Below are 27,176 nucleotides of genomic sequence, written 5' to 3'. Positions count from 1 at the left end.
CCCCAGATTTCTCCAGGTACCCATTTAGAGCTGGGTCGACTCTGGTTAAGCTTACAGAGTCACACCGCTGACTCACGTACCAAACCAAATAACTGGACCCGTGTTCTTTGTCCAAATAATTGGACAAAGAATTCTCAACCCAGCGCACGTTCACTTACTCCTGGCTGAAAGCCATTAAACGAAGATAAGCACCACCGTTAGGGACTGTAAAGTCCAGTGACGTATTCTTTACCTCTTTTAATTCTCTTTATCATGGGTTTTAGTGTTTTATATCAAATAGTAAAATAGCTTTATCATTTTCTGCTTCTTCTGGAAATTTTATTTGGACTTTTTCCCTTCATTTCTTTTTCTTTAGTCAGAACAATAAATTTACATAAATTGGGGTATAAATCCTATCAGAAATTCTATAAAAATGTTCTTGCCTATTTTATTGCTATGACAATAAAACATTACAAAGGAGTGAACACAGCTCTTCGTCCTTTGGAAGTTTAGGTACCCTGTCAGCTGGTAAATCAAAATCCATACTCAAATTTTCTTCTTCTTCTTTTAAGACTGTTTCCTCTTTCACTTTCATCAGGAGCAAATTCTCGTAAGCTTCTAAAACTAAAGTTGTCGGAGGAAGTGTAATAGAAGGCTCATTCACATAATTATTCAAGAAAGCAGTCACGTCTTTAGATCTATCAAAATACGACTCAACTTGCTTCAATTCCGTCGTCTTTTTATTTTTAAGAGAGGCAAAGGGGGTGAAACGTACTTTTTCAATCTGTGATTTTGTTGTCCAGATATAATCATCAACAAACGAATCATCAACTAAATAAATATCACGCGTACTACTCAGCAGTACAATACGTGACTGGATTGCTGATTGGTTGCTGATTTTTTTGGCCATAAGACAACCGCCAATAGGGTTAAAGTCAAGCTTTTTCATAATTGCATTATCAATGCGATCTGGTGTGAAAACAAAAAGATCATTCGATTTCGTCACAACAGCCATAGTATCATTTTCCCGATCGGAAATAAATAATTTCAAACCTCCGCGAATATCAACAACCCTGATAAAACTCGCCGAAATTATATTCCAAACAATAATTTGATCATCTGTTATACCGACCAATAATTGACTTGTTTCTTCCCGCTGGCTAAAGGCTATTTGTTTATACAGCCCAACAATAATATGAGTTCTTAAAACTCCTACTAAGGACTTGAACGACCAACATGTAATCACATTTCCAAACGCAACAGCTAACAAGGAGGAATCAAAGCAAAAATCAGCATAATTACATGGTAGGTCTAAATATTCCCCAACGAAGCTACATAACCAAATAGGAATTATCCGTTTCTCTTCCTTTTGTTTCCAAACTTTGAAACATTTATCTTTCCCACCTGTTGTAATAATAGTTGGATATTCGCCTTTGAATGGTGCAAGCAATACATTTTTTATGTCATTGTCATGAGGTATATGAAGTGAGCTGTTGTACACAAAGTTCTGTCCATCAAACTTCCACGTTTTCACTGTCAATTGCACACTCATTTTCATCAATGGATCTTCCCAGTGTTCAACAGTCACCATCCATTGATTATCTTTTGAAATTGAGACTTTCACTACATCTGTATTGACACTTTGCAACTGACGCTCATCACTAACATAGTTCTGCTGTGTCACATCTAAATTTTGATGAACAGTTATTTCATTGATCTTTTGAAATTGCATATGTCCTGTTTGCGCATTGGATACAACCGTCTTTGTCACTGGGTGGTAAGTCAGGCCAGCAGGGTTTGGAACATTTTCTCCATTGAGTAAATGTGACCTTGTATGGGGGATAATTCCCTGAATTGATGAAACAATATCACCGGTTGTACCAAGCATAATAGTAATACAATTTGAGTCAAAAGTAATTAGAACAGCAGAGCCATCTTCACTAATAGTAATAAATTTTATTGGGGAGCTCAATCTTGGAATAATACTTTTAGTATGTGTCTTTAATTGCCACTTAACCAAGGCGCACTCTCCACCTCCACTTAGTAAATACGACCCTTCACTTGTAAACCTTAAAGTCTTGACTGGTAACGAGTGCCAATGGCAATCTGCCTTCGGTGGGTATGAATTTTCAACAAAATCATGCCATATTTGGATTCGACCACTTAAATCCCCAGTGGCCATTACGTTTTCAGTGGGATGAAGAGCCACGCATGTAAATTTCCTTTCATTAGTAAAGTGTCTCTTTGTTTTCTTTGTGATCAAGTCTTCAACGCAAACATTAGAATCTTTAATAACGGCTACAATTGAACCCTTATACCCACCAATAGCCACTTTATTATACCCACTTTCAACATCTTTAAATAAAAATCGAGACTTATTTGATTTTGCCACTTCAAAAACGAGCATACCAATCACGGTTTCATCTTTAGGCTGAAGGGCCACAACATCAACACCAATATCTCTATTTGGGAAAACCTGGAATAGGTTATGTGATTTAACAAACTTTTGAAATGCATTAGTTAAAATATTTGTGGTTGACAGAAGCTTTTGATCTAGAAAATTCCATGTATGTATTTGTCCAGTGGTACAAACAATAGAAAGGTTATTCTGGTAAGACATGATCTGTGAAATACTGCCTTTGACAGAATCAAGATTGCAGAGAAACTGGCCATCGTTCTTGAAAATTCGTAAAGTTTTGCCAGCTGATACGAACACATATTCTCCATCTGAAGAAATCTCTGGTGGACACTCGTTCAGAATTTCTGAAGTTTCTACTTTCTTCAGTTCAAGCTTCATCTGTGAAAAGATAAAAAAGAATTACAGGGGCAAAGGTTTTCTTCTTCTTCTTAGCAGCAAGAAAAGATTACCGTAAATATACACGTTCTATCATGCTAGACTTGCAATCCTTTGTCAGCGAAGACAGGTCTTTGAGTCCTGGCATTACTGGTTTGAATGGGGGTTAGTGGTGTGACTTGTAAGCTCAGCCACAGTGAACCCAGCTCTAAATGAGCACCTGGCAAAATCTGGAAAAGGTAAACAGGAAGAATTGCAAAAGCACAGGACAGCTGGCCCCCAACCCCCAATGCACTTAGTGGCTGAAGAGGCATGGAACAGAGATGACCACCATCAATACAGATTCTAAAATCAAATATTGTATTCTTTTCTTTTTATACAAGATTCCACAACTGAGGCAAGGTGAAAACATTACTTGATTCCACTTTTTATGCTCTTTCAATATACAATAATTAATTAACTTGCAACTTAGAATTAATAATAAATAAGTTCATGCAGACTTTATATTTACATGAGACTAAAATATTAATCAAACTTTACAATGCTTTTTTCACCCCACATGTTGTCTTCTTGATCAAATTAGGGATTATTTTTTCTACACTATCTGAGTGGAAGGAAATTCGATATATATTCTTGCGTTTTTGCAGTTACCTCCTGAAGTTGTCGCTTTGGACTCGTAACTGGTACATTTCCAGTAGATATGGCGTGCTTTATATTTCTTCAAAAATTGACCAGTAGGTCGACAGGTTCCAGAAGCATCCCAAAAGTGTTGTCGATTTTCTGCTTAACTGTGTAGTTTAATTGTGTTCTTTACATAGTTGAGATATTATGTTTCTTGTGACTTTTTTCTTTATTGCGCTTTCATTTTTCTTTAGTTTTCTGTATCTTTGTACTGCTCTAAGTACATTTCATGCTTCTGTAGAGGGTTGAAATACATTATTAACATTATTAAATTCACGCCCCCCTCCCTAATGGTCCCATATATAACCCAAGAAATATATAGGAATGAAAAGAAAACACTAGAAGTGCTTCCACATTCCTCTTTTTTCTTCTTTTTTCTTTTTTTTTCATTTTTTTTTTCTTTTTGAAGATGGATAGTGTTTTTCATTACTAGGGAAAATTTCAATTGGATATGAAAAGACATGACACATTGCATCTACCTTGTGATAGTGCACCCGAATGGGTTGTAACTCTTGATTAAAAGTTCTCTGGCTCACTGCCACCTGTTGCAAGGAAAAACGGTTGCATCTTGTTTGAAGCACAACATCATACAAACGTTTCAACCTATACTGTTGGAGGCACAAAAAGGCTTCCAAATCCCTCCACAAATCACCCCCAGTGCCAAAATCAGCATGACTGACAGACTAAATCTTCTAGATCAAAGGAGGCTTCAAATAGCCACCTCAGGGGGCTATTTGAAGCCCTCTTTGGTCAAAACATTCCAGGTGGCCCACCTGGGTTGTTTTGACTCTGAATGCACCTGCATCAAAGAGCCTACTTTCTGAAGAGCTCCAAAAGAATAAAGCGGTAATTATCGGTAATAAGTGGTAATAACCCATCTTACAGGAAACAGAGAAGAGCAAATAGACAAAAACCACTTGTTGCTATGGTGTGGAGGGAGCATGAGAAGGAATGACGTTGGCCTCAAGCTAAATAGTATCGCAAGAAAGGCATTCCTGTTGCACGAAGCCGTATCATACAGACTATTGAAGGCCTGCTTTGGACACAAGTAAGGTAAGATGAACATTGTTGTATACTACGCCCTACCAACGATTCTGACAACACAACTAAGGAAGAGTTCTACTCTGCTCTGACCAGATGTCCCACAAAAGTGTCCCTCCATAATATAACCGTTTTTCTCAGTGACTTCAACGCCACAGTGCATGAGGATATGGGTATTTGGCGTGGCACAATTGGTCCTGTATCCACTGACCCACTTAATGATAATGGGCTTTGCCTACTAGAACTATGCTGATCACATGACCTTGTTTTTGCAAATACCTACTTTTACAGGTTTGTGTGTGCTGAAGTCCAGTCTCACCTCCAAGCAAAATAATCGGAAATAAGGCCAGTCACTACAGATATTGGGAATCTTAAGGACCTTGATACTTGCCTGAAGTATAGTATTGAGACATCAAAAAGCTCCTTGGCACACTTAGCAGCAGCAAAGGCGCCTGGAAGTATTTTAAATCGCAGACAAGCAAAGCAGCACAACTGGTGTTTGGCAAGAGATGTTTTCCTGGGAAATCGTGGCTAACTAATGAAACACTGCATGTTATAGAGCACAGACAGAGGGAAAGACTCCTTGGGGATATGGCCACTTACTGAAGGCTTAATGGAGTGCATAACAGACTCATTCACTAGAACCAAACTCAGTTCGTTGCAAGGAGAGCTGATAAAACTGAACTAGCGGCAAAAATAAAGACATGGGTAGCCTGTTCAATAATCTCCAAGATCTAACAGAAAATAAAACTCCCACATTGGGACCTGTCCTATCCCGGGATTGGAAACTTCTTTCTAATGAAGGCTTGTGCGGTTGGAGGACCACTTCTGCTTGCTCCTAAACAATACCAGTCCATTATTCCCTCCAAATGAGCCTTTCAGCCCCTTAGAAATTGAGCATAGAGTTAAAAGGCTCAAGAATAATAAAGCTGCTGGTATCTGTGGCTTCAGCTCTGAACTACTAAAATATGCAGGCCCTAAAATGCTCTTGTCCTATACACCCTTTTCTCCATAATCTGGAAAACTGAAATAATCCCTGAAGATTGGCAGAAGGGCGTCATTATCCCCTTACAGAAGAGAAAGGATCTAGAAACAACTGCTTGAATTACTGTGGAATAACTCTACTGTCAGTCCCCAGAAAACTGCTATCAATGTTCCTGCTGGATTGATCTTGGAATATTAGTTGTAGGATTTGGCAACCAGAGCAAGCTACTTTTATGTTGGACCATTCAATCCTCAGACAGATTTTTACAATTTCACAGATAATAGAGAAAGACACAGAGTTCTGACAGAAAGCTTTTTTTTTTTGCCTTTGTTGACTTCTATGCTGCATTTGACTCAGTGGACCGAGTAGCTCTTTGGTGGATTCTATAATGACCAGCCTCCCTGAAAAATACTGCAGACCCTTCATAGCTCTACACCTTGGTACAGAAAGTTGTGTTCAAATGAATGGCTGGTGCAGCCTGTTCATCATGACTGGAGTGCCCTGGGCTCAAGTTTTGAGATTGCATCATCTCAGATGCTGATTTTCCTGGCGACTTGGCAATCCTACCAGACTCTATGGTCAGTTTCTGGGAGCGCTTTGAATTTTACAAGAAGAAGCCGCAAATTTGGGACTGAAGATAAACTGGGATAGAACAAAAATTATGGCCACAGACCCGTCTTCTTCTGCTGTCAATTCTCCGGTTAGCCTAGACAGAACAACCAGCACTGAAGCTGCCCAAAGGTTGACCTACCTGTGCTCCGCAATTTTTTCAGATGGCTTGCTTCTCCCCAAGCTGCAAGCACGGATATCCAAAGTGTTTTCTTCCATGGGCAGGTTGAATCATTACTTTTGGCAAAAACTAAACATCAGTCATTCAACTGAACTGCAGACTTTCAATGCCCTTATTGGTTCAGTAATGCTTTAGAGATAAGGCGTGGCATACATCAACTTCAATCCTAAAGGCCATCAACGTATTCAAGTCAAAGAGCATGAGAAGGATCAAAGGTCTAGGGTGGTTTGATTTGAGAGCAATGAGAAGCTGCTGCAGTCTTGGCTTTCTATTTGGTTTTGTGAGTAATGAGAAGCTGCTACAGTTCACCAAGCAGTCTTGGTTTTCTACCCAAGCAGCTGAGTATACCTTATGAGGGTTTGAACACCTTTTTTGAATGCCCGTTCACTTATCCAAAAAAGACAATCTTTGACTTTGACTCTATGAAAGCTGCTTAAAAACAACCGTGCAGTGAACCAAAGAAACGACAGTCCATGGGCCTGTCTGAGTTCGTGGCAATAGCAAACATCAGACTGAGCAAAGCGCAAGCGCTCACATTGGACCAAAGCAGATGGAGGAGGCAGACATCATTCTCTACACCAAGCAGCACCTGGCAGGAGACCTAAGTCAAAATAAACCAAATTAGGAAGAAACTGTGAGTATACCATTAATATTGTTACCATAATTGCTGTAGCAATACTAATTCAGTTGAGTCTTCAATTTGGAGACCGCTACTCTCTGATGCTGACTTCACCAACAACATAACGTTGGTTGCAGACACCGTCAAAAATGTCACTAAAGGTCTCAAGGTACTCTCAGAAGAAGCATCAAAATTTGGACTGAATATCAACTGGCAGAAAACCAAAGTTATGCTCCTTGAGCCCCCACACCACGTTCTACTGTAAAGGAAGTCAAAATTGGGAGCAACCAAGTAGATGTGGTTAAAGACTTCACTTACTCTGGATTACTAATATCATTGTTGGTTGTTTTTATTATTCACCCGGCCAAAAATCAGAGCAGCGTAAAGATTTCTTGGGGAAAATTTCGTGCATTGCTTGATTACCTCCAATCTAAACATCCAGATGCTGGGATCCTGCTTACTGGTGATGGTAATGAACTAAACACAGATCATCTTTGTCGGTAAGCTAACTTAAAACAAATAGTAAATATCCCAACAATTAAAGGTGGTACTTCCCTTGAAATTATTTGTACAAACATGCATTAATTCTATCAAAGACACAATTCCCTTGCCCCACTTGGTGGCAGTTACCATGTTACACTTTCACTAAATCCAATACAAGATCATATCCGCAAGTATAAATTTTATGAATTTAAGTATCGACCAATTGATGATAGTAGTCTGCTCAATTTTGGAACATGGCTTTCAGTAGAGCAATGGGATGATGTATTCGCTTCTGACAAATCGAATAAGAAAGCCTAACTTTTCCAAGAAAAGCTGATCTGTAATTATTTACTCCATTTTACAGAGGTGAAAAAGAAAAGATGTTCTAATGATAAGCCGTATATAAATGATACGATAAAAAGTTTAATCCGACAAAAATTAAGACTGTTTCGCCAAGTAAAAACTGAAGAAGCTAACCTACTAAGAAAATTTATAAAAAAGCAGAATCGGAAAGCTTCAGCCCAGTATTACCGTAATAGATTAAGAAAACTCTTTAAAGCATGACCAAAGCAGTGGTATAATACAGTCAAGAAAATCAAGGGTAAAACAGTCAAAAACGTTGACTTTAACTACAGCTAATTCACCAAATAAACACCTTGCAGCTATTGTACAAACTCTCCCTCCTTTCTCATGTAATATTCCCTGTCCCCACCACCTGACCAGGATATCCCTGTAATACAAGCTGTTGACATTAAGGTGAAAATATGCAAACTAAAAAGAACTTCAATATGCCCCCTTGATATTCCAACGATTTAGTAAAAGCATTTCCTGACAAATTATCAAAACCTTTCTCAAATATTTTGGGAATCTCCTTTTAATTTACCTCCAAAAGGATTTTGATCTTGTTAGTCCTAATGTTTAATTGAAAAATTGCTGAATGAATTTAAAGTACCTCATTTTATAGTCAATATTACTACATCTAAAATGTAAAAATATTTTTTCTGATTCACTCCCTATTTCTTGTGGAGTTCCGCAAGGTACGCTTTTAGGTCCTTTACTATTTTTGGTAATAATTAGTAATCTTGCTAATGAATCAACCGATCGATGGAAGTTTGTGGATGACATGTCATTGCTCAAAAACTGCAGAAGAAATATTAAGAATAGTGCAATGGAAATTCTCAAAGACGTTGCAAGTGAAGCAGCCCAGTCAATAATTAGAGTGAATTCTCATTAGTCAAACATTATGACCCTTAGTTTTTTTAAATCAAAGCCATCGTTTACAACTCCAATACCTAATGAAATAATCGCAAACATGATCAAAAATAATCGCAAAACCTGATCAAAAACTAAACTTTTAGGCATCATACTGACTAGCAATTTGAAATGGGAGGTCCAAATTTGCTCTGTTGTTAAACAGGCTAGTGCATCTCTGTGTCTCTTTAAGCTATTTACTAAATTTTTATGCTCAAAAGCACATATCCTTTGCCTTTACATATCTTTTATCCATCTACTGCTTGAGTATGCTTGCCCAGTCTGGCATTTTGTCCTTACAGTGGATCAGTACGATAGGCTAAAAATTATTTAGAAGAGAACCATGAGAATTATTTACAGCCAGGACAAAGTATCTAACATTCTCCTCCTCAAAGAATTCCGCCTTCCAACCTTGGCAACCTGACGTGTTACTCTTTGCACTAATTTTGGGAATAAACTCTGTCATAACCTATGCTTTAAATGTATACTCCCAACCCCTTATTGTCCTCTGAAGCCCCGTTTACCTCGATCAAAAGCACAACAAATCCCGGTTCTAAATCCTATTAATACAAGAACTGAGCATTACAGAAAGTTTTGTGTCAGTGTTTGTTGAAATCATAAATAAATGAAAATTGCAATGAATCATGTTAATGTGTCATGTGTATTGTTAATGTGTTAATTTGTTTGTTTTATTTTCATTTGACAGACCAGTTTGGTTCATTGCTGTATGTTTTTATATGTACTTATGTTTTTTGCTTTTTTATATATGCATATTATATGCATTATATATATATATATATATATATATATATATATATATATATATATATATATATATATATATATATATATATATATATATATATATATATATATATAATATATATATATATAATGTAGGCTAGCTGACAGAAAGCAACAAGTTCGGCAGTTTGATGTTGTGAGAGTTTGCTTGTTAATAAAGTATCTTTCATTCCTTTCATCTCTTCAAACATAGGATGGATTCTGAGTTTTTATCCAGGGAGTGTAAAATCACTTGGCACGCAACTTATCAGCACACTGCAAGGGTCCCAGACAGACATGTGACGATAACCGACCTCAACAACTCTGATGCTCTACAAGGATACCTTAGATTGTTCCAAGTTGCAATTTAAGCTAATTAAATTCCCATTTGAGCTCCATTGGAATAGGAATTCTTCTGTTTCAGCAAAAGTGGGCTTTTCAGTTAAGATTATTCAGTCTGTTTCCTTTTGACTCATTCGGTGAGTTGAAATGAGCTACTGCAATGTTTGCTACTTATTTATCTTGAATCTGCTTAGATATCTTGCAGTAAATCTTTTGATTCTAAGAGTTAAAACATCAGATGATGTGCAATGGATTCTGTGCTCTGTGTGCAGGTATACTTATTGGGGAAGGGAGATAAATTTGATTTATTTTCACTTAACAATATCTCTGATAATCTCCAGCTATATATGCCTCTAATGAAGATGGGTTGCCCCCACTTGGCTGATCAATATTTAGAGCATTTTTTGCAATTCATCTGCCTGGTGGTTACCAGTTATACCTTAGTGACTTGGACATAATCAAGGTATGCTTTTATGCCTCTTGAAGTAAGAGTGTCAATAATACTAAGACAATACAATGTGTATATATCCATCTTATACTGAGAAGCTGAGTACAGAAGCTCTAGGCTTGACAAAGAGTCAGAATAAACAAAAATATTATGTAAGTTAGGAACCAAAGGTTGATTATTCATAAGGTGCTCTGATTTAAATGCAACGATTATGGCATTTAACTCTGCAGACATTATAGACGCATTATCATACATTATCTCACCCATTGCAATATTAAGGGATGGGAGAAAAGCTCCAATTGCCACCTTCTCATTTATCTTGGACCCATCAACCAAAATTGGAACATGGTTTTTATATATAATAGTATTAAATTCATCCAATTTTTTCTGGATGAAAGCAATGGGGGTAAGTTCTTTTAGTCCACTTTGATAAATTAGTGTTTATTTTTAGGATTGACCAACTCCATGGAAGGGTTTGGGGAAAGTAGGTGCAAAAGACTTTGCTGTCTCTGGGAGTTTCTTCTGGGTTCTTGTTTGCAATGCCTATATACATGGATGAATTTCTTAACCAATTATGCAGGGTATGCAAGCTATTGGCGTCAACTTTTGTCAGATAATTTATTAGAAGAAATCTTTGTCTTTCATTTTTGTTGATAATACACTCTCAGAAAGCACAAACTTAGTGCTTGTTGGTTTCCTAAGACCAAATATGAGTTGGATTATATCATTTAGTGTTATTTCAATTCTTGCATCAGGGTCTTTGCACAACCACCATAAACAATAAGTCCACAATCAATTTGGGGTCTTATATGAGATTTCTAAAATTGGAGTAAAGTTTTCATATTGCAACCCCAGGGTGTGGATAGTAGTGTTTTTATTATTCTGATTTTCCTATAGCATTTTTTTATTGTATTTATGATGTGAACGTGGAACTTAAGCTTTTGGTCAAGTAATTTATTTGACCTAGGTAATTTATTTGATTATCCTCTGGAATGATTATGCCATTGACTGTTAGTTTTGCATTAACATTTGTTAGTTTATGGTGGAGTTGGATGATTTTTGACTTCGTAGGTGCAATGGGTAAATCAGATTTTTATGATAATTTTTCAAATTGGAATAGTGACTTTTGCAACTTTGAATGTGCAATCTTAAAGGTCTTGCCCATAATACCGGATCATTAACATATTGCAAATTGGTGTGTGGGAACTCATGTCCCAGAGAAATAGGGGGACGAGGAGGCAGCTAAGGACTGCACCGTGTGAAAGACCTTTGGTTATTGAAGTTTTGGGCGAGGAGATTGAACCTACACAAGCAATGAAATATTGATTTTCCATGAAAGATTTTATGAAGGATACTAGCTTTGGGGGTAATCCAAGATTTGCAAGTTTGGCTAAAAAGATCTGGTGGTTCACATTATCATATCACATACCCCTTCAAAATCTAGGAATGCAGCAACTAGGACATTATTTTTAGATAAAGATTCATTTATGACATTTGTTAACAAGATAAAAGCATCTGTTGAGGAGTGGTACTTCCTGAAACAAGTTTGAGTATGAGGTATCACATTATTCTTCTCAACAAATGAAAGGAGTTGGTTGTAAATCTTTTTCTTCTTTACTTTTCCCACCACAGGAGTAATCATTATAGGCATGTAAGACTCAGGATCATGTTTGGGTTTATTTTTCTTTAAGATTGGTAGGAGGGATGAACATTTCCAAACATTGGGGAATGTGGATGCAGCCCATGCATGAGTATAGCAATTTAGGAGCTCCTGTTCCTAAGAAGGGATGAGCTTCTTTATCCATGTAGGGTGTATGTTGTTTTAGCTACTAGTAGCCTTAGCCCTAATGTGTTGCATTGCATTATTCAGTTCATGAATTGCAAATGGGCGTGTTATGTACTCTGAGCCTGAGTGAGGTTGTTATATGGGATTTATGGAGATTGGGGTGGTGTTATTATTATTATTTGATGTTAGCTTATTGGAGAAAAGAGTTGCAAATAATTTTGCCTTTTCAATATCATTACCATAATGGGTATTATTATGTTATAGCTCAAACTGGAGTGGGTTAGGAGATTTTTTTTCCACAGATGTGGCTTATGAGTTTATGTATGATTGGCTCACGTGTTTCTATGGATAGACTGTTTGCAAAGTTATTCCAGTAATTATATTTAGTATTTATTATAGCCTTCTTGAGATTAGCCTCAGCTCGTAATTTATTTAAATATGTAGCAGGAGAGGTTTTTCTTAGATATGTTCCCCTTGCTGCCTTTTTTGTTCTCCATTTATTTTGGCACTCATTTGACCACCATGCTTTAGGAGTGTATTCAAAGATTGTTTTCTTGGGTGCTGTCTTAGGGATAGCGCGGTTAGCTGTATTTGTTAGTATGGATGCCAAAACTTCAGCATGTGTCAGCTGTTATAGTTGAAATATATGATACCTTGGTGAGACTTATAATTTCATCATTAAGCTTATTCTTGGATATAGTTCAATTTGCTTTACTGTTAATATATTTGGGGGTATGTGTCTAAATTTTACTCTCATTTATTGCTCAATAAATGAGCTCAAAAATGCTCATTTATTGAGGAAACTATGGCAAAATGGTCGATGCAAAGGTTATCAATCCTCTTATATCAAGGTTATCTATCACCTTATATTTGAACTCCTTGAGTCAAAAGATTTACTGAAAGATATCTGAGAATATCTAATAAATAAGAGACAACCAAGATAGTAGCTCTGTAGCCCACAGAGTGAAGCAAAAAGAAGAGGGCTAAATAGTACCAACTGAATAGCCCGCCTGCTGTGAATTAGAAGAAGAAGAATTATCAATTTTCTTTATATAAATTTTATATAAAGAAGAAGATAAAGACTCAGTTGGATCCATTGCCAAGATATTGAATTTAGCCTGGCTTATTTTCACAACAGCAACCTTATAAGAAAATCGAAATATATTTTCTTGTGATTATTATCGCTCCTAATCAGCAGTTGTACCAAACCTATCCTGCTCAAGTCATCCTCAGGGCTATAGCCTACTGTGGTGTTTATCCTCCCCATAGTATAGTGCAGACGGTTTGATATCATCTATTTTCCCTTCTTATTTTAGTTTTATATTTGTTTTTAAAGATTTTTCCAATAGGCAATGTTTAGAAGTCCTCCAAAAAAAAACTTCCCCCCAGATCCCAAATCAAATTCAATAGTGCAAGATACCCATGCTGGCTGGTCAAGCACATTATCTGAAAGTTCTAATGATAGCTCCAATTCGGAGAATAGGACAATGGTAAATGTAGGTCCTAATGCAAACATAAATGATGATAATGGGTTTCAAGAGGTCCCCTCTAGAAGCTCTAAAAAAAGGAAAAAAATCTCCCCAATTAAAAGCATTTCCCCTCTCCCTGCCCAAGATCCTCCCTCCAAAAACTTAGGAATTTACCTTAAAATTACTCCCACTACCTCCTTTGAAATAAAAATGATCACTGCAATAAGAGTTGCAATTTTTAAATTGCTAAAATCAATGTTCTCTCTTAACATTAACCGTGATGGATCTCTGCTAATAGCTGTAGAAGATCAGAAATCAGCAGATACAATAATTAACCTTACATCCCTTCTGAATAGCCCAATTATTGCATCTAATTGTAACCCAAAACAATCACCAACTAAAATTGAAGTTGATAATGGTCCCTCAGAGATATCTACTCAGGAGTTAAAAGAAGGCTTCTCAGATAGGACTAGAAAAACAATCCCAGTTGAGGATTTAACCTAAATTTGAAAACCTATTTCTACTGGCCTGAAAACTAGTAGATCCATCTTATACACACTAAAGGATAAAATTGATATCCCAGAAAAATTATTCCTATTTGGGCAAATCAAACCACACAAGGAATACAAACCTAAGCCTATTCAGTGTCAAAAGTGTTTCAAACTGGGACACACAACAAACAATTGAAATGAAATTCTCCAAGAGTGCAGTACTTGTAAATCTTTCCATCCTAAAGAGCTGACAACTTGCAACAACACCCATCCTACATGCATCAATTGTAGAGGCCCACATGAATCTACAAATAAATCATTATGCCCTGCATAGAAGAAAAGAGCTCTAACACTCCGAATATCAACAGAGAAGGCCATCCCATACCCCTTTGTAGCAATGGCAGCAAATTCTGCCCAAAAATACCAGATAAAGCCTGTAATGAAACCAACCAAAACCCCGAAGTCAACTGCCCCCAATGCATCAAGCACCCCATATGAAACAATATCTTCTAAGCCCCCTAGCTTAAATCCCTATCAGAAGGAATCACCAAGCCAGCAAGCCTGGTTTTCCGGTGAGATGAGGCCAGCCTGGCCCTCCCTCCCAAGAAGAAACAAACCAGAAACACTACCAGGAATCAATCCCTTAACCAACAAACAGGATGCACTACCAAAAATGCAATCCCCAAAATCCCCAAATATTCATTCTAAACTGTAATGCAGCTCAGTCCATGAACATACATCAACTACATAAAAAAAAAATTATTGCAGAATTGACAAAAATCTACATCACAGATTATATGCTCAATTAAGCAAAAAAAAATCTTGCTTTACTTTTAACAAAGCTGAACATTGATACACAGTCATATGAAGAATAAATCAACAACACAACATTTATCAATACTCCAATGGAATGTAAGATCACTCACAGAAAATAAGCTAAATGAACTAATATCTTTTATGAATAATAATTCCATTAATATTGCTTGCCTCCAGGAAACTCATTTAACCCAAAATCAAAAAATTAAGTCTCTGGAATATACTATCCTGAGAAAGCATAGATCTTCAGAGAGAAAAGGAGGTGGTGTAGCTTTATTAGTTAATAATAATATAAGATTTTGTGGCATCAATTTTCCAGATTTTGAAAATGATGTTGATGTAATTGGTATAAGTGTTTGGCTGAATAATTTAAAAACCTACATAATAAGCTTTTATAACCCTAATGGCCAAACTACAGATGCCAAGGATTTCTTTAATTATATAAATAATTCTAATATGTTAAAAAATATCATTATTTGTGGTGATTTCATTGCCCACAGCCTTTTGTGGGGGAATAAACCAGCAAATAAAGCTGGTAAATTTATTGAGGATATGACTTCAAATAATTATGAATTAGCTGTTGCTACCCCTCCAAACCTGAATACATATTTTAACCCCAAAAGTGGCAAATTCTCCACAATTGACCTACAAATTATGTCATTAAATTTTTTGAACAAAATTTACATAAATAAAATTGATGGTCTATGTACAGACCACTTTGCTATAGTTTGCTCCCTAAATGAACCTGCTGAAACTTCATCTCATACCTCCAAGTATATCAACACTAAAGCAAATTGGGCTATTTTCCAAAATAAGCTAAATGATGAAATTACAAGTTTCCCCCAAAGTTCATGCATTTCTAACACAACAGTTGACACACATGCTGAAGCCTTGACATCTTTACTAATAAATACAGCTAATCATGCTATCCCCAGGACAACACCTAAGAAAACAGTTCCTAAACAAATTCCTAAAGCATGGTGGACAAATGAGTGCCTAAATAAATGGAGGATAAAAAAGGCAGCTAGGACAGAATTCATAAAAAAAACAACACCTACTACATATTCAAAAAAATTACAAGAAGAATCTAATCTAAAAAGGACTATAATATATGCTAAATATAAATACTGGAATAATTTTGCAAATAATCTCTCCAGAGAAACGCATGAGCCAATTATACATAAAGTCATAAGCCACATATGTGGGAAAAAGACTTCTCCCAACCCACTCCTGTATGAGCTTATACATAATAATACCCATTATGACAATGATATTGAAAAGGCTAACCTATTTGCTACTCTTTTTGTTAATAAGCTAACATCAAATAATCAAAGCAAACTGTCCACAATTCCTATGAACCCTAGTTACTAACCGCGCCCAGGATCCGAGTACATAACTAATCCATTTTCAATCCAGGACTTGAATAATGCAATACATCATATTAGGTCCAAAACTAGCAGCAGCTATGACAATATACACCCTACATGGATAAAGAATCTCACACCTTCGTACAAACAAGAACTGCTAAATTGTTATAATCACGCTTGGGCATCTTCTAGGTTCCCCAATATATGGAAATGTTCGTCCCTCCTACCAGTCCTAAAGAAAAATAAACCAAAAGATAACCCTGAGTCTTATAGGCCCATAATGATTACACCTGTGATGGGGAAAATAATGGAGAAAATGATTTATCACAGACTCCTCTGGTTTGTTGAGAAAAATAACATGAACCCACACACTCAAACTGGATTCAGGAAATACCACTCCTCAACAGATGCTTTCATTTTGCTAACAAATGCAATAAATGAATCTTTCTCAAAAAATAATATCCTAGTAGCAGCTTTCCTAGATTTTGAAGGAGCATATGACACTGTGAACCACAAAATCCTTTTAAATAAACTTGCAAACCTTGGAGTACCTCCTAAGCTAGTATCATTTGTTAAATCCTTCATAGAAGTGCAAAGTTTCATTGTTTGTGTTGGTTCAGCCTCTTCACCCCAAAAGACAATATCCAAAGGCCTACCTCAGGGAGCAGTCCTCAGTTGCCTCCTATTTGCCCTATATCTCTGGGACATGAACCTACCCCACACGAATCTGCAATATGCTGATGATCTGTTGCTATGGTCATCTGGCAACACCTTTCAGATAGCACAGTCAAATCTGCAAAAGTCACTTTTCCAGTTCGAAAAATTCTCTCAACATTCAGATTTACCCATTGCACCCACCAAGTCAAAAATAATCCAATTTCACCGGACGCGAAACCATGTTAATGCAAAACTAACTCTAAATAAAACAACTATTCCAGAAGATAATAATATTAATTATCTAGGTCTCATGCTTGATCAAAAACTTAATTTCCACCTCCACATTTCAAACACAATAAAAAAATGCTATAGAAAAGCAAATATACTAAAAAGACTTCTTTCCACACCCTGGGGTTGTAAGGAGAAAACCTTACTCCAGTTTTATAAATCACATATAAGACCCCATATTGACTATGGGCTCATTGTCTATGGTGCATGTGCAAAGACCAAGATGCAAAAAATTGAAAAAACACAAAATGATATAATACGTCTCATACTTGGTCTTAGGAAACCCACAAGCACCAAGTTTCTTCTTATTGAGAGTTGATTAACAACAATAAGTGAGAGACGTAGCTTTCTCTTGAAAAAACATCTTACAAAAATTGAATCAAATAGCTCACACACATTACATAATTGGTTAAGAAATCCAGCCAGGTATAGAGGGATTGCAGATGAGTATGCCAATATTCAAAAGAAGTTCCCTGTACCAGCAAAGTCTATTGCACCTACTTTCCCCCAATCCCCTCCATGGAATTGGTCATTTCCCATAATAAATACTGAATTTTCAAAATGGAATAAAGATTTAACCCCCATTGCTTTTGTTCAGAAAAAACTTGCAGAACTTAATACAATTACCTATAAAAATCACTTCCAAATATTTGTTGATGTGTCAAAAATGAATGAGAAGGTTGCAAGTGGTGTTTTCCTTCCTCACCTGAAAATTGCAATGGGCAAGAGATTATTTAATAATTTATCTATAATGTCTGCTGAGTTAAATGCCATAATCATGGCATTAGAACACCTTAAGCAAAACCAATCTTTGATTGAAAATTCGAATAATATTATCATCTATTCCGACTCTTTATCAAGCCTTGAGTTGCTGGCCTCAGCTCCTCAATATAAGTTGGACATTGACACTTATCATTGTCTCAGTATTATTGATAATCTTGCTTCAAGTGGCATAAAGACTTACTTTCAGTACATTCCTAGCCACTCTGGCATAAGTGGTAATCCTCAGGTTGATGAAATAGCAAAAAATGCTATAAATATTGACCAGCCAATGGGAGACCAATCCCAATTAGAGATATTTACCGATGGAGGCTATCAGATATTAATTTTAATAAGATTAATCCTATCCTTTCCCCCTTCCCCAATAAGTATCTTTCTAAAATTTATCATAGAATTCGTTCTGGAACAAATGGACTAAATTTCATTGCATTCTCATATAAGCTTTCTAATTCAAGTGGTTCAATTCCCCTGTCCCCTCTTTACAGGCATTGTAATATGAATAATGAAACAATTGACCATTGCCTATTTGAATGTAATATGCTGACGTCTGCACAACATACCTTGCTTTCTAAACTGTTAAAATACTTCAAACACCACAAAATTCCACTATCAGCCAAGAGCCTAGCCAACTATACCTGGACACAGAGCATAGAAATCGACATCTACCATCTTATATTTGAACTCCTAGAGTCGAAAGATCTGCTGAAAGATATCTGAATATATCTAATAAATATGAGGCAATCAAGCCAGTAGCTCTGTAGCCCACAGAGTGAAGCAAACGGAAAAGGGCTAAATAGTTTTACTGAAAAGCCCGCCTGCTGTTAAATAGAAGAAGAATTTTATTCAAAATATTTTTCAACACTACTTGTAGGTCAATTGTGGAAAATTTATTACTTTTGGGGTTAAAATATGTACTTAAATTTGGAGGGGTAGCAATTGCTAATTCAGTATATTTTTAGATAAAACACTCAATAAACTTACCAGCTTTATTTGCTGGCTTGTCCCTCCCCCCATAAAAGGCTGTGGGCATAAAAATCTCCACAAATAATTATATTTTTTTAGCATGTTAAAATTACTTATATAATTGAAGAAGTCCATGGCATCTGTAGTTTGGCCATTAGGGTTATAGACACTAATTATGTAAGTTTTGGTATTATTCAGCTATACATTAATTCCAATGTATCAACATCACTTAAAAAATCTGGAAAATTAATTCCATAAAATTTGATATTATTATTTATTATTACAGCTACATCAACTCCTTTTCTCTCTTATGACCTATCCTTTCTCAGGATGGTATATCCTGGAGACTTTGTTTGTTGGTTTTTGGTCAAGTGGGTTTCCCGAAGGCAACTAATATTAATAGAATTTTTATTCATAAAATATATTAGTTCATTTAACTTAATCTCTGAAAATAACCTTACATTCCAATGAAGTATTGAGATGTGCTGCTTTAGTTTTCATTTGACTGTGTGTCAATGCTTAGCTTTGCTAGAAGTAAAGCAAGATCCTTTTTTGCTTGAATAATCATGTGATTGGGTAGGCACGTGTTTGCCAATTCATTTATGGTTGTCGCTTTCTGTGGCTGTTGTAGGTTCATAGACTGAACTCCATAGAATTTAATATGAAGAGGCATATATTAGGTGTTAGCTTATTTGGTTGTTCATCAGGCTTGTCAAAAATTAGGGGATTAATTCCTGGCATTGCTTCTAATTCATTTCTTCTTCGGAGGGGTGGCCAGGCAAACCTCTTCTCACTGGATGAGGAGGCTAGTTGGTTCAGCATTAGAGATTCTCTCCAGTAGGAATGTGATGTGGGGTGTTTTGAGGAAAGAGTCCTGGGGGGGAGGGGCTTGTTGCTTTGAGTAGATTGGGGTTGGGTGTTCTGTGAGTGTTAGTATTGGATTGGTTTCATAAAACCCCCTATCAATTTTTGATAGGTCTATTTCCCAATCAATTTTTGTCTTTTTGCCCTTTTTCCACAATTAGATTTTTACCCTTTTCTCTCTTTACCCTCTTTTACTGTTATCTATTTTCTTTATTTTATTTCTTTGATAAAACAAGAGGATGTTTAAAAAGAAATAGAAAAAGAGGTACGTTTTACTATCTGATTCTTTTTCTTCTCTGCTTTTCTCTTTTTTCTCTCTTTTACTGTTATCTATATTTTATCTCTTACTATTTTTTTTAATCTATTTATTATCTATTACTGTTATCTATATTAGTGTCATTGGACAGCATTTGTTTCCAGAGCTACAAATGGATAAAGTACAGCTTTCTCTGTTGCTATTTGGAGTGTTAGTGCTCGTTTTTTATATGCAGGGCATAATGTTTTATTGGAAGAATCATGAAGGCCTTTGCTGTTTATGCATGCTGGCTGATCATTTTTACAATTAGCATTCCTGCACTTGAGTGGCAGCCAGTTAGAAGGTGAAAGCTAGGAAGTCCTTGAAACACATTTTGGCAAACCTACAACAGTGACCTATGCTGCCTTAATGCCTCTCTCCAACCAGATTGGGAAGATGTCAATGCAGCAGCTCATCTCAGACCCAATTGGCGAACATTCGCTGATGCCCTAGTCCCCCCTGGCAGCACAGGAGGATCTAATGTATAAGGTAATTCCTTTGGAACTCCTAGTTTTTGACATTTGATTGGTTGTGGCTTCTGTAGTTTCATTTGTCCAAAGAGGAATATCTTGCCTGGGATATTGTTTTTTTTTCTCTAAGCAGGAATAGGAACGACTTGCTTGAATTTTGGCCATTAGCAAGTAGTATCTCTGCTGATTTAGAATCTTGGAGAGCTATTAGCAGAGATCCATCATGGTTGATGTTTAATGAAAACATTGATTTTAATAACTTGAAAATTGCAAACCTTATTATATGCAGATAACTGTCTGGACATGCTTAAAATTTTTGAAAAGTGTGATGAAAAGCAAATACCACTACCCTGTTCTGTGCTGTACGAGCCTGACGAAGTACCAGTTACTGCAGGGGAATCAAGTGCTACATTTACTTGTAAAGTTAACAAACTATGTGTCAAATTCGATTACGTCCTGTCAAAGCGCAAACTGCTGCCTTCTTTGTCTCAAGCCCCCACACAATCATCCAAACCTTCTTTTGCCGTTATATTAAAGAATCCATCTAAACCGCTGAATGACCCCAAGGACAGCAGAACTTTTATTGATAACTTGTGTGGTGACTCAAAGTCGGCGATAACTGAGCTTAGACCGGGAAAATATACTTGGCACCTCGTCATAAGTGATAAAAATGAAGCTACTGCTGTAGCTGATGCTATTAAATCTAAGGACCAATCGCTAAGCCTACAGCTAAAAGTTCCAGTGTATTATGGAATTGCCCATTTCGTTACTGACGGTCAGTTGCAGAACTTGATAACTAACTGTACCGAAGTCTCCTGTATCAGCAAAACTAGGTCCTACAAGCTTCGGTTCTCTCGCCAAGAAGACTTATTAGCAGTCATTTCCTCATCAGTGATAATTGAGTATGAGTGAATCCGCATTGATAAGTTTCTCCCTCTCCCTCCTTGCTGTTACAACTGTCAAGCTTACGGACATATTGCCTAGCACTGTAAAGCTCTTACTCGCTGTTTGCGCTGTGCGCAGACAGGACATTCAAACAAGCTGCCCCTGTCAAAATAAAATGAAGTGTGCGCTGTGCAACCAAGCTGACCATCCTTGTTACAGCTACAAATATCCTGTTGCACAGAAACTTATAAATCCCCTAAAATGAGCACTGATCTGCACATTACATCATGGAGGCGCCTCAGTGAAATTACTCATAATCCAAACTCTATGTGACACAAATGGCGTTCTCTGCCTACAAGAGCGCCTTCTCACTGCTGACAGTCTATGTTTGTTGAGCAAGACTGCTACTACTGTTGTAACAAGTTGTGCAGCTAGACACTCCAGGGCTGGTCAGCCGAGTGGATGTACTGCTATTCTTGCTAGAAATGTCCTCATGCCTGAACACTTTCGAAAAAAAGTGACTATTTCATGGCAGTCAAAATTCAGAATTATGTGGTGGTCTCAGTCTATTTACCTACCAATTACTGTAATGCTACATCAGAAAGACAATTTGATCAAGCTAGCCACCTAGTCAGTTCCCTGTGTCTGATTGTGAAGTGCAAAACCTAGCAGTAATCCTTGCAGGTGATATGAACTGTAACCTTTTTGATGACAGCAGCAGTCGTGCAAATATTCATAATAGTATGTGCTGTCAGCTCTTGATGGTCAAGAATACTCAATGTTTCACATATATCCATAACTCTGGCAGTATTTCTTCTCTGGACTTTTTCATGTGTTCCCTGAATGTAAAACCAGACTCAGGATCCTTGCTTATCACCACTTTCCAAATCTCAGACCATATACCTATTAGTAATACATTCCCTGTTCAACTTATTGCACCAAGTAATCCAAGTCCAGACAATGATAGTAAATGGCATGAAACCACTGACTGGGCTCATGTAGACATGTTTATGTTCCGGGCTGTTAGTGATTATATCATAGGCGGCGCGCTAGTGCTGCCTAAGTAAAGAACAATGTGGGCACAATGTGTTGTTTTTTGTTTTGTTTTTTTCTCCATACTCGGGCAATTTGTATTGAAGGAGTTGTTGTAGAAACTTCAAAAAGGGCTCATTTGATTGGAAATTGGAGTGGCTAGTGCCCTTTTTAATAGTTGAAAGTGATTGGAGGGCAACTAGCCCCCCCCCCTCCTTGCCCATCATTCCCCCAAACACATTCCATCAAAATTTTGAGATAGCCATTTTGTTCAGCATAATTGATTTCCAGATAGAAAATATGTTTTTGAGGAGGACACTCCCCCACAACACTCAGGGCAAGGGTTTAAGTTATGCCCTGGGGGCATATAAGGTTTTTATAGAAGGCATTGTTGTAGAAACTTCAAAACAGGCTCATTTAATTGCAACTTCAAAGGGCTAGTACCCTTTTTAATATTCGAAAGTGATTGGAAAAAGATCAACACAGGTAAAAGATCAGAGAGAGAAACAAAGGTATGCCCACCAAGCTGCATTTTGAAGCAATATCCCTGGAACCCCAGGTCTCCAGGCATGCCTGGAGACCAACCCATGTATCTCCTTGAACCCAAACAGGAATCAAACATCCACATAATGCCCCATCAAGTCCCACAGTTCCCAACACCACCTTGTGCTGCAACACCACCTGCCAAAAGATTTAATACCCCAATAGCAGATGCTGCCACGGCAGAGTCTCCTCCACAATCCCCTCCACACCTAACCCAATGACCAAGACAGCTGCTACATGACACCATGTGTTCTGGCCAAATAACAAAACCAACCAGGCTCAACCTTTGAAGTTATCAAAAGAAGGAGGATGAAGAATATTGACATGCTATGCTTGACATCCTGCTTTTTAAGTGCACTGCCTGTGCTTGCAATTTCTTGCTTGCTTATATATGATTAGTGCCATGCTTACAATTGCTTGATTGTTCATATATGCTTTTTGTTGTAGGTGCTTGCTTGGGTTTCCACTAAACCATTAATCTAAACCAAAGATATTGCTGGGGTTAGAATGAAGCAACCTTTGGGATTGATAAAGCATAACAGGAAAATAATATTTGCAATAGGTTACAATAATCCCTTTGGAACAAATTCAAATAATTAAAATTCATTTATGAATGCCAAAAATAACAAATGTTAATTGAAATAGATATTACAGACTGTAGTTAGTTTGATGCCACAGGATGAGAGTGGTACCATTTGATTCCTTACTTTAAGCTATTTTATAATACATCATCTTTGGGATAATAAGCCATCCCCTGTATTTGATGTTCCTGGGCCTATTACCTTAAATTTCAGCTTAGAGCAACCTAAGGATATATGAGACACCAGGGAAAAGGGTTGCATTGTCATAAACATAACCACTGTATTGTAAAATAGCATAAAATGGTAAATTTCTAGGTGGCACAATAATTTAGCTAGGATGAAAGTGAAAACATCATTTGATGCCTTTTTTTATACTCTCTCACAATTCAATAATTGCTTCTATTACAAAATGCATCTTGAGCCCTTAAAGGAGCACCAAAGGGATTTTATATGAATTATGAAAGAGCATAAAAAAAGCATCAAATGATGTTTTCACTGTTATCCTTGTTAAAATATATGGCCGACTGTAAATTTACCATGAACTTTACCCCTTCCCACCTCCCTAATGTGCAAATATATACCCTGAATTGTCAACAAGAGTTTTGAATTACAGAATTCAGCACTATTTTTGCCAACAGCATTTGAAAAACTTGAAATGGTACGAAAACAGTTTGAATTGAAAATCAAGCATTTTGTAGGTTAGGTTATAACTTCTTTGTGTGGTTACAAAAATTAAATACCTTTGGGGCCCCTTTAAGGGCACAAAATGCAATTTGCAATGGAAGAAATTATTGTATTATGAAAGAGCATAAAAAAGGCAGCAAATGATGTTGTCATTTTTATTCTGGCTAAATTATAGTGCCACCTAGGAACCAAATGGTACTACTCTATTCGTTTTGAAGTGTTTTCTTCACAACAGCCAAACTCATCCAGTGGTACCACTAATTAAAAAGTTCAATGAGGTTGTAATTTTTTTTTATATTCTCTGCATGGAAATTTATTTCAATGTTCTAAAGAGCATAACCTATAGCATGCTCTATACAAATGAGCAGTTCTAGCCTAATAGCTGGTAAAAATCCAGACAAGATATATTTGCTATCTTGGAAAGTAATTAGGTTAGGACAATAAAACTTTCAGTAATGAATCCAGGGCTAAAAATATACTCTCAGAAGATATTATGTTAAACGTACTATGTTAAACCTCTTTTGATTTCTAAATCTTAGAAATTTGCCTACTTGACAGGTCTTCAACAATTTTAATTTAGAAAAAACAAGCAGTACAGCTTAATTTTCAGTTTTCTTTTCTTGGGTTTTGGTTCTGAAAAAGAAATTTATGTCATTTGAGTAAAATTTTAAGCCATATTAGGTTATTTGGTAAAATTGTACTTTAGCTGCTTTTGGCTATCTTGGAAAGGGGTTAGGTTAGGAAAATAGAACTTTCAGGTATGGGTCTACAGGCTAAAGTATTTCCTGGGAAGGTATTTTGAAGTACCTATCTCTACTCCTTCTCTCTCTAGAGGGTCATGACCTTTGATAACCTTTAAAAATCTGTGCGTCATAAAAATGAAACCATGTAAACAAGGCTGTACCCAGGATATTTATTCAGATGGGTTTTACTAAAAAAAAAAAAATTCAGAGGGGGTTTTACAAACAAAAAAAAACACATACAAAATTTGTTTATATCCATTTTTGCTATGTATTTTTACAAGTCAGACAAACATTTCAGGGGGGGGTCAAACCCCCCTCTCTGGGTATGGCTTTGCTTGCAAAATAGGTCTTCTGCTTAAATGAAGTACAAGAAAATTGGGTAAAATTCTACTTTAGCTACTTTTGACTATCTTGGAAAGGGGTTAGGTTAAAAAAAATGAAACTTTCAGGGATGGGTGTACAGGCTAAAGTATGTCCCGGGAAGATATTTTGAAGTACCCACCTCCACTCCATCTCCCTCTAGAGGGTCCTGATCTTTGATGACCTTTAAAAATATGTGAGTTATAGAAGGGAAACCCTGAAAAATAGATCTTCTGCTTAAATGAAGTACAACAAAATTGTTTCCAGCTTCACTACTTTGCTCAAACCCAATTTATAAGGTTTTAAAGATATGCAAATACATTTCCTAGATTTTGGAAATAAACTATTTATATGGCTTAAAATTATGCTCAAATAACTGAAATTGCATTTTCAGAGCTAAAGCCAGACAAAAGAAACTGATAACTGAAAATTAAGGTAAAATGTTGTTTTGTCAAAATTTCAATGGGTATAGACCTGTCATGTAGGCAAATTTCATGACCCTCTAGAGGGAGAAGGAGTGGAGGTAGGTACTTCAAAATACCTTCCCGGGACATACTTTAGCCTGTAGACCTATCCCTGAAAGTCTCGTTTTAATAACATAACCCCTTCCCAAGATAGCCAAAAGTAGCTAAAGTAGAATTTTACCCAAAATTGTTTTTAGCTTCACAGCTTTGCTCAATCCCAATTTATAAGGTTTTAAAGATATGCAATTTTATTCCCTAAATTTTGAAAATAATATTGATAGGCTATGGCTTAAAATTCTACTCAAATAAAAGGAATTGCACTTTCAGAACTAGACCTGTCATGAAGGCAAATTTTAGAAGCCTCTAGAGGGAGAAGGAGTGGAGGTAGGGGTCAATATATACCAAATCATATTATTGAGTTAGGACTAAAGTGAATACACTATTCGATGCCTTTTTTTATGCTGATTACGAATATAATAAGCATTTCTATCGGAAATGAATTTCAGCTCCCCCCTATATATGCCAATTCAGGGTTAGGTTATGTATAGCCTATATAGGGAGGGGGGCTGAAATTCATTTCTGATGGAAATGCTTATCATATTCATAATCAGCATAAAAAAAGGCATTGAATGGTGTATTCACTTTATTTGAAACTCAATAATATGATTTGGTATATATTGACTGAGGTAGGAACTTCAAAATACCTTCCTGGGCATACTTTAGCCTAGGCCTATAGACCCATCCCTGAAAGTTTCCTAACCTAACTCCTTTCCAAGATAGCCAAAAGCAGCTAAGTAGAATTTTACTGGTTATCTAAATTTAGGAGATGTATTTGCAGATCTTTGAAACCTTATAAATTGGGATTTAGCAACATTGTGCAGCTGAAAATACTTTTCTTGTACTTCATTTAAGCAGGATCTATTTTACCAGGTCTCACTCTTATAAAAAAAGGTTATTAAAGGTCACCAAAGGTTAGTGCCCTCTAGAGAGGGAGGAGTGAAGTTAGGTAGTCTACTTCAAAATATATTCCCAGGACATAGCCTACTTCAGTCTGTAGATTAATCCTTGAAGATTCCATTTTCCTAAAGTAACAATTTTCCAATATAGCAAAAAGTAGCTTTTCTAGAATTCACCAAAGCATTTAATAGAGAATGTAATGATATTAGTCTAGATTCTCATCAATAGGCCTAATTAGCCTAGGTTAACCTTTAGTCTCTAGACTAAATGTATTCCTGAACATGAAAACTGGCTGAACGAGCTAATTTTTAAAGATTACAAAAATAGGCGTCATATATAATTTTATCTAATATAACACAGGAGTAAAGTCGAGCTGCGTGTTTTACCTTGATGTTTCAAGAACACGAGTCATGTGTTTGTAATTTAAATAATTGCGAAATTATCGACAGGAATGAAATCCCACTTTTGATAAAAAAAAGAACGAG

At 36.5% G+C, this 27,176-nt stretch overlaps 3 protein-coding genes and 1 pseudogene across 4 annotated transcripts in view; 2 read left to right on the top strand and 2 right to left on the bottom strand.

The window, feature by feature from the left end:
- Ggamma30A (guanine nucleotide-binding protein subunit gamma-e) overlaps positions 1 to 27,097 on the bottom strand; it is a 224,381-nt gene extending 197,284 nt beyond the window's left edge. The window contains exon 1 of the mRNA XM_089086683.1: positions 27,078 to 27,097. The gene's annotated coding sequence lies outside the window, so the exon portion shown is untranslated. The remainder of the gene's footprint in view (positions 1 to 27,077) is intronic.
- On the bottom strand, positions 396 to 27,176 carry l(2)05287 (WD repeat-containing protein l(2)05287). 2 transcript variants are annotated; one of them, XM_089086674.1, is made up of 2 exons: positions 27,078 to 27,176; positions 396 to 2,776 (listed from the first exon to the last, which is right to left on the bottom strand). In XM_089086674.1, exon 2 carries the CDS (start codon positions 2,774 to 2,776, stop codon positions 434 to 436), a length of 2,343 nt encoding a protein of 780 aa, XP_088942800.1. In that variant the 5' UTR covers positions 27,078 to 27,176; the 3' UTR covers positions 396 to 433. The 2 variants fall into 2 exon arrangements, with proteins under 2 accessions (XP_088942800.1, XP_088942801.1); XM_089086675.1 differs by lacking the exon at positions 27,078 to 27,176 and adding an exon at positions 16,782 to 16,914.
- LOC148954662 (uncharacterized) lies at positions 2,869 to 8,957 on the top strand (annotated as a pseudogene).
- LOC148954659 (small ribosomal subunit protein uS2-like) overlaps positions 22,017 to 27,176 on the top strand; it is a 51,563-nt gene continuing 46,403 nt past the window's right edge. Inside the window, exon 1 of the mRNA XM_089086453.1 lies at positions 22,017 to 22,349. Within this exon, the coding sequence (XP_088942579.1) occupies positions 22,017 to 22,349 (333 nt within the window). The remainder of the gene's footprint in view (positions 22,350 to 27,176) is intronic.

This window comes from Artemia sp. Qi Xiang Cuo, chromosome 3 (assembly GCF_049724085.1).
Source record: "Artemia sp. Qi Xiang Cuo chromosome 3, ASM4972408v1, whole genome shotgun sequence".
NCBI classification, from domain to species: domain Eukaryota; kingdom Metazoa; phylum Arthropoda; class Branchiopoda; order Anostraca; family Artemiidae; genus Artemia; species Artemia sp. Qi Xiang Cuo.
Note: the sequence above shows the minus strand (reverse complement) of the source record. Positions and strands in the feature narration are given on the sequence as shown.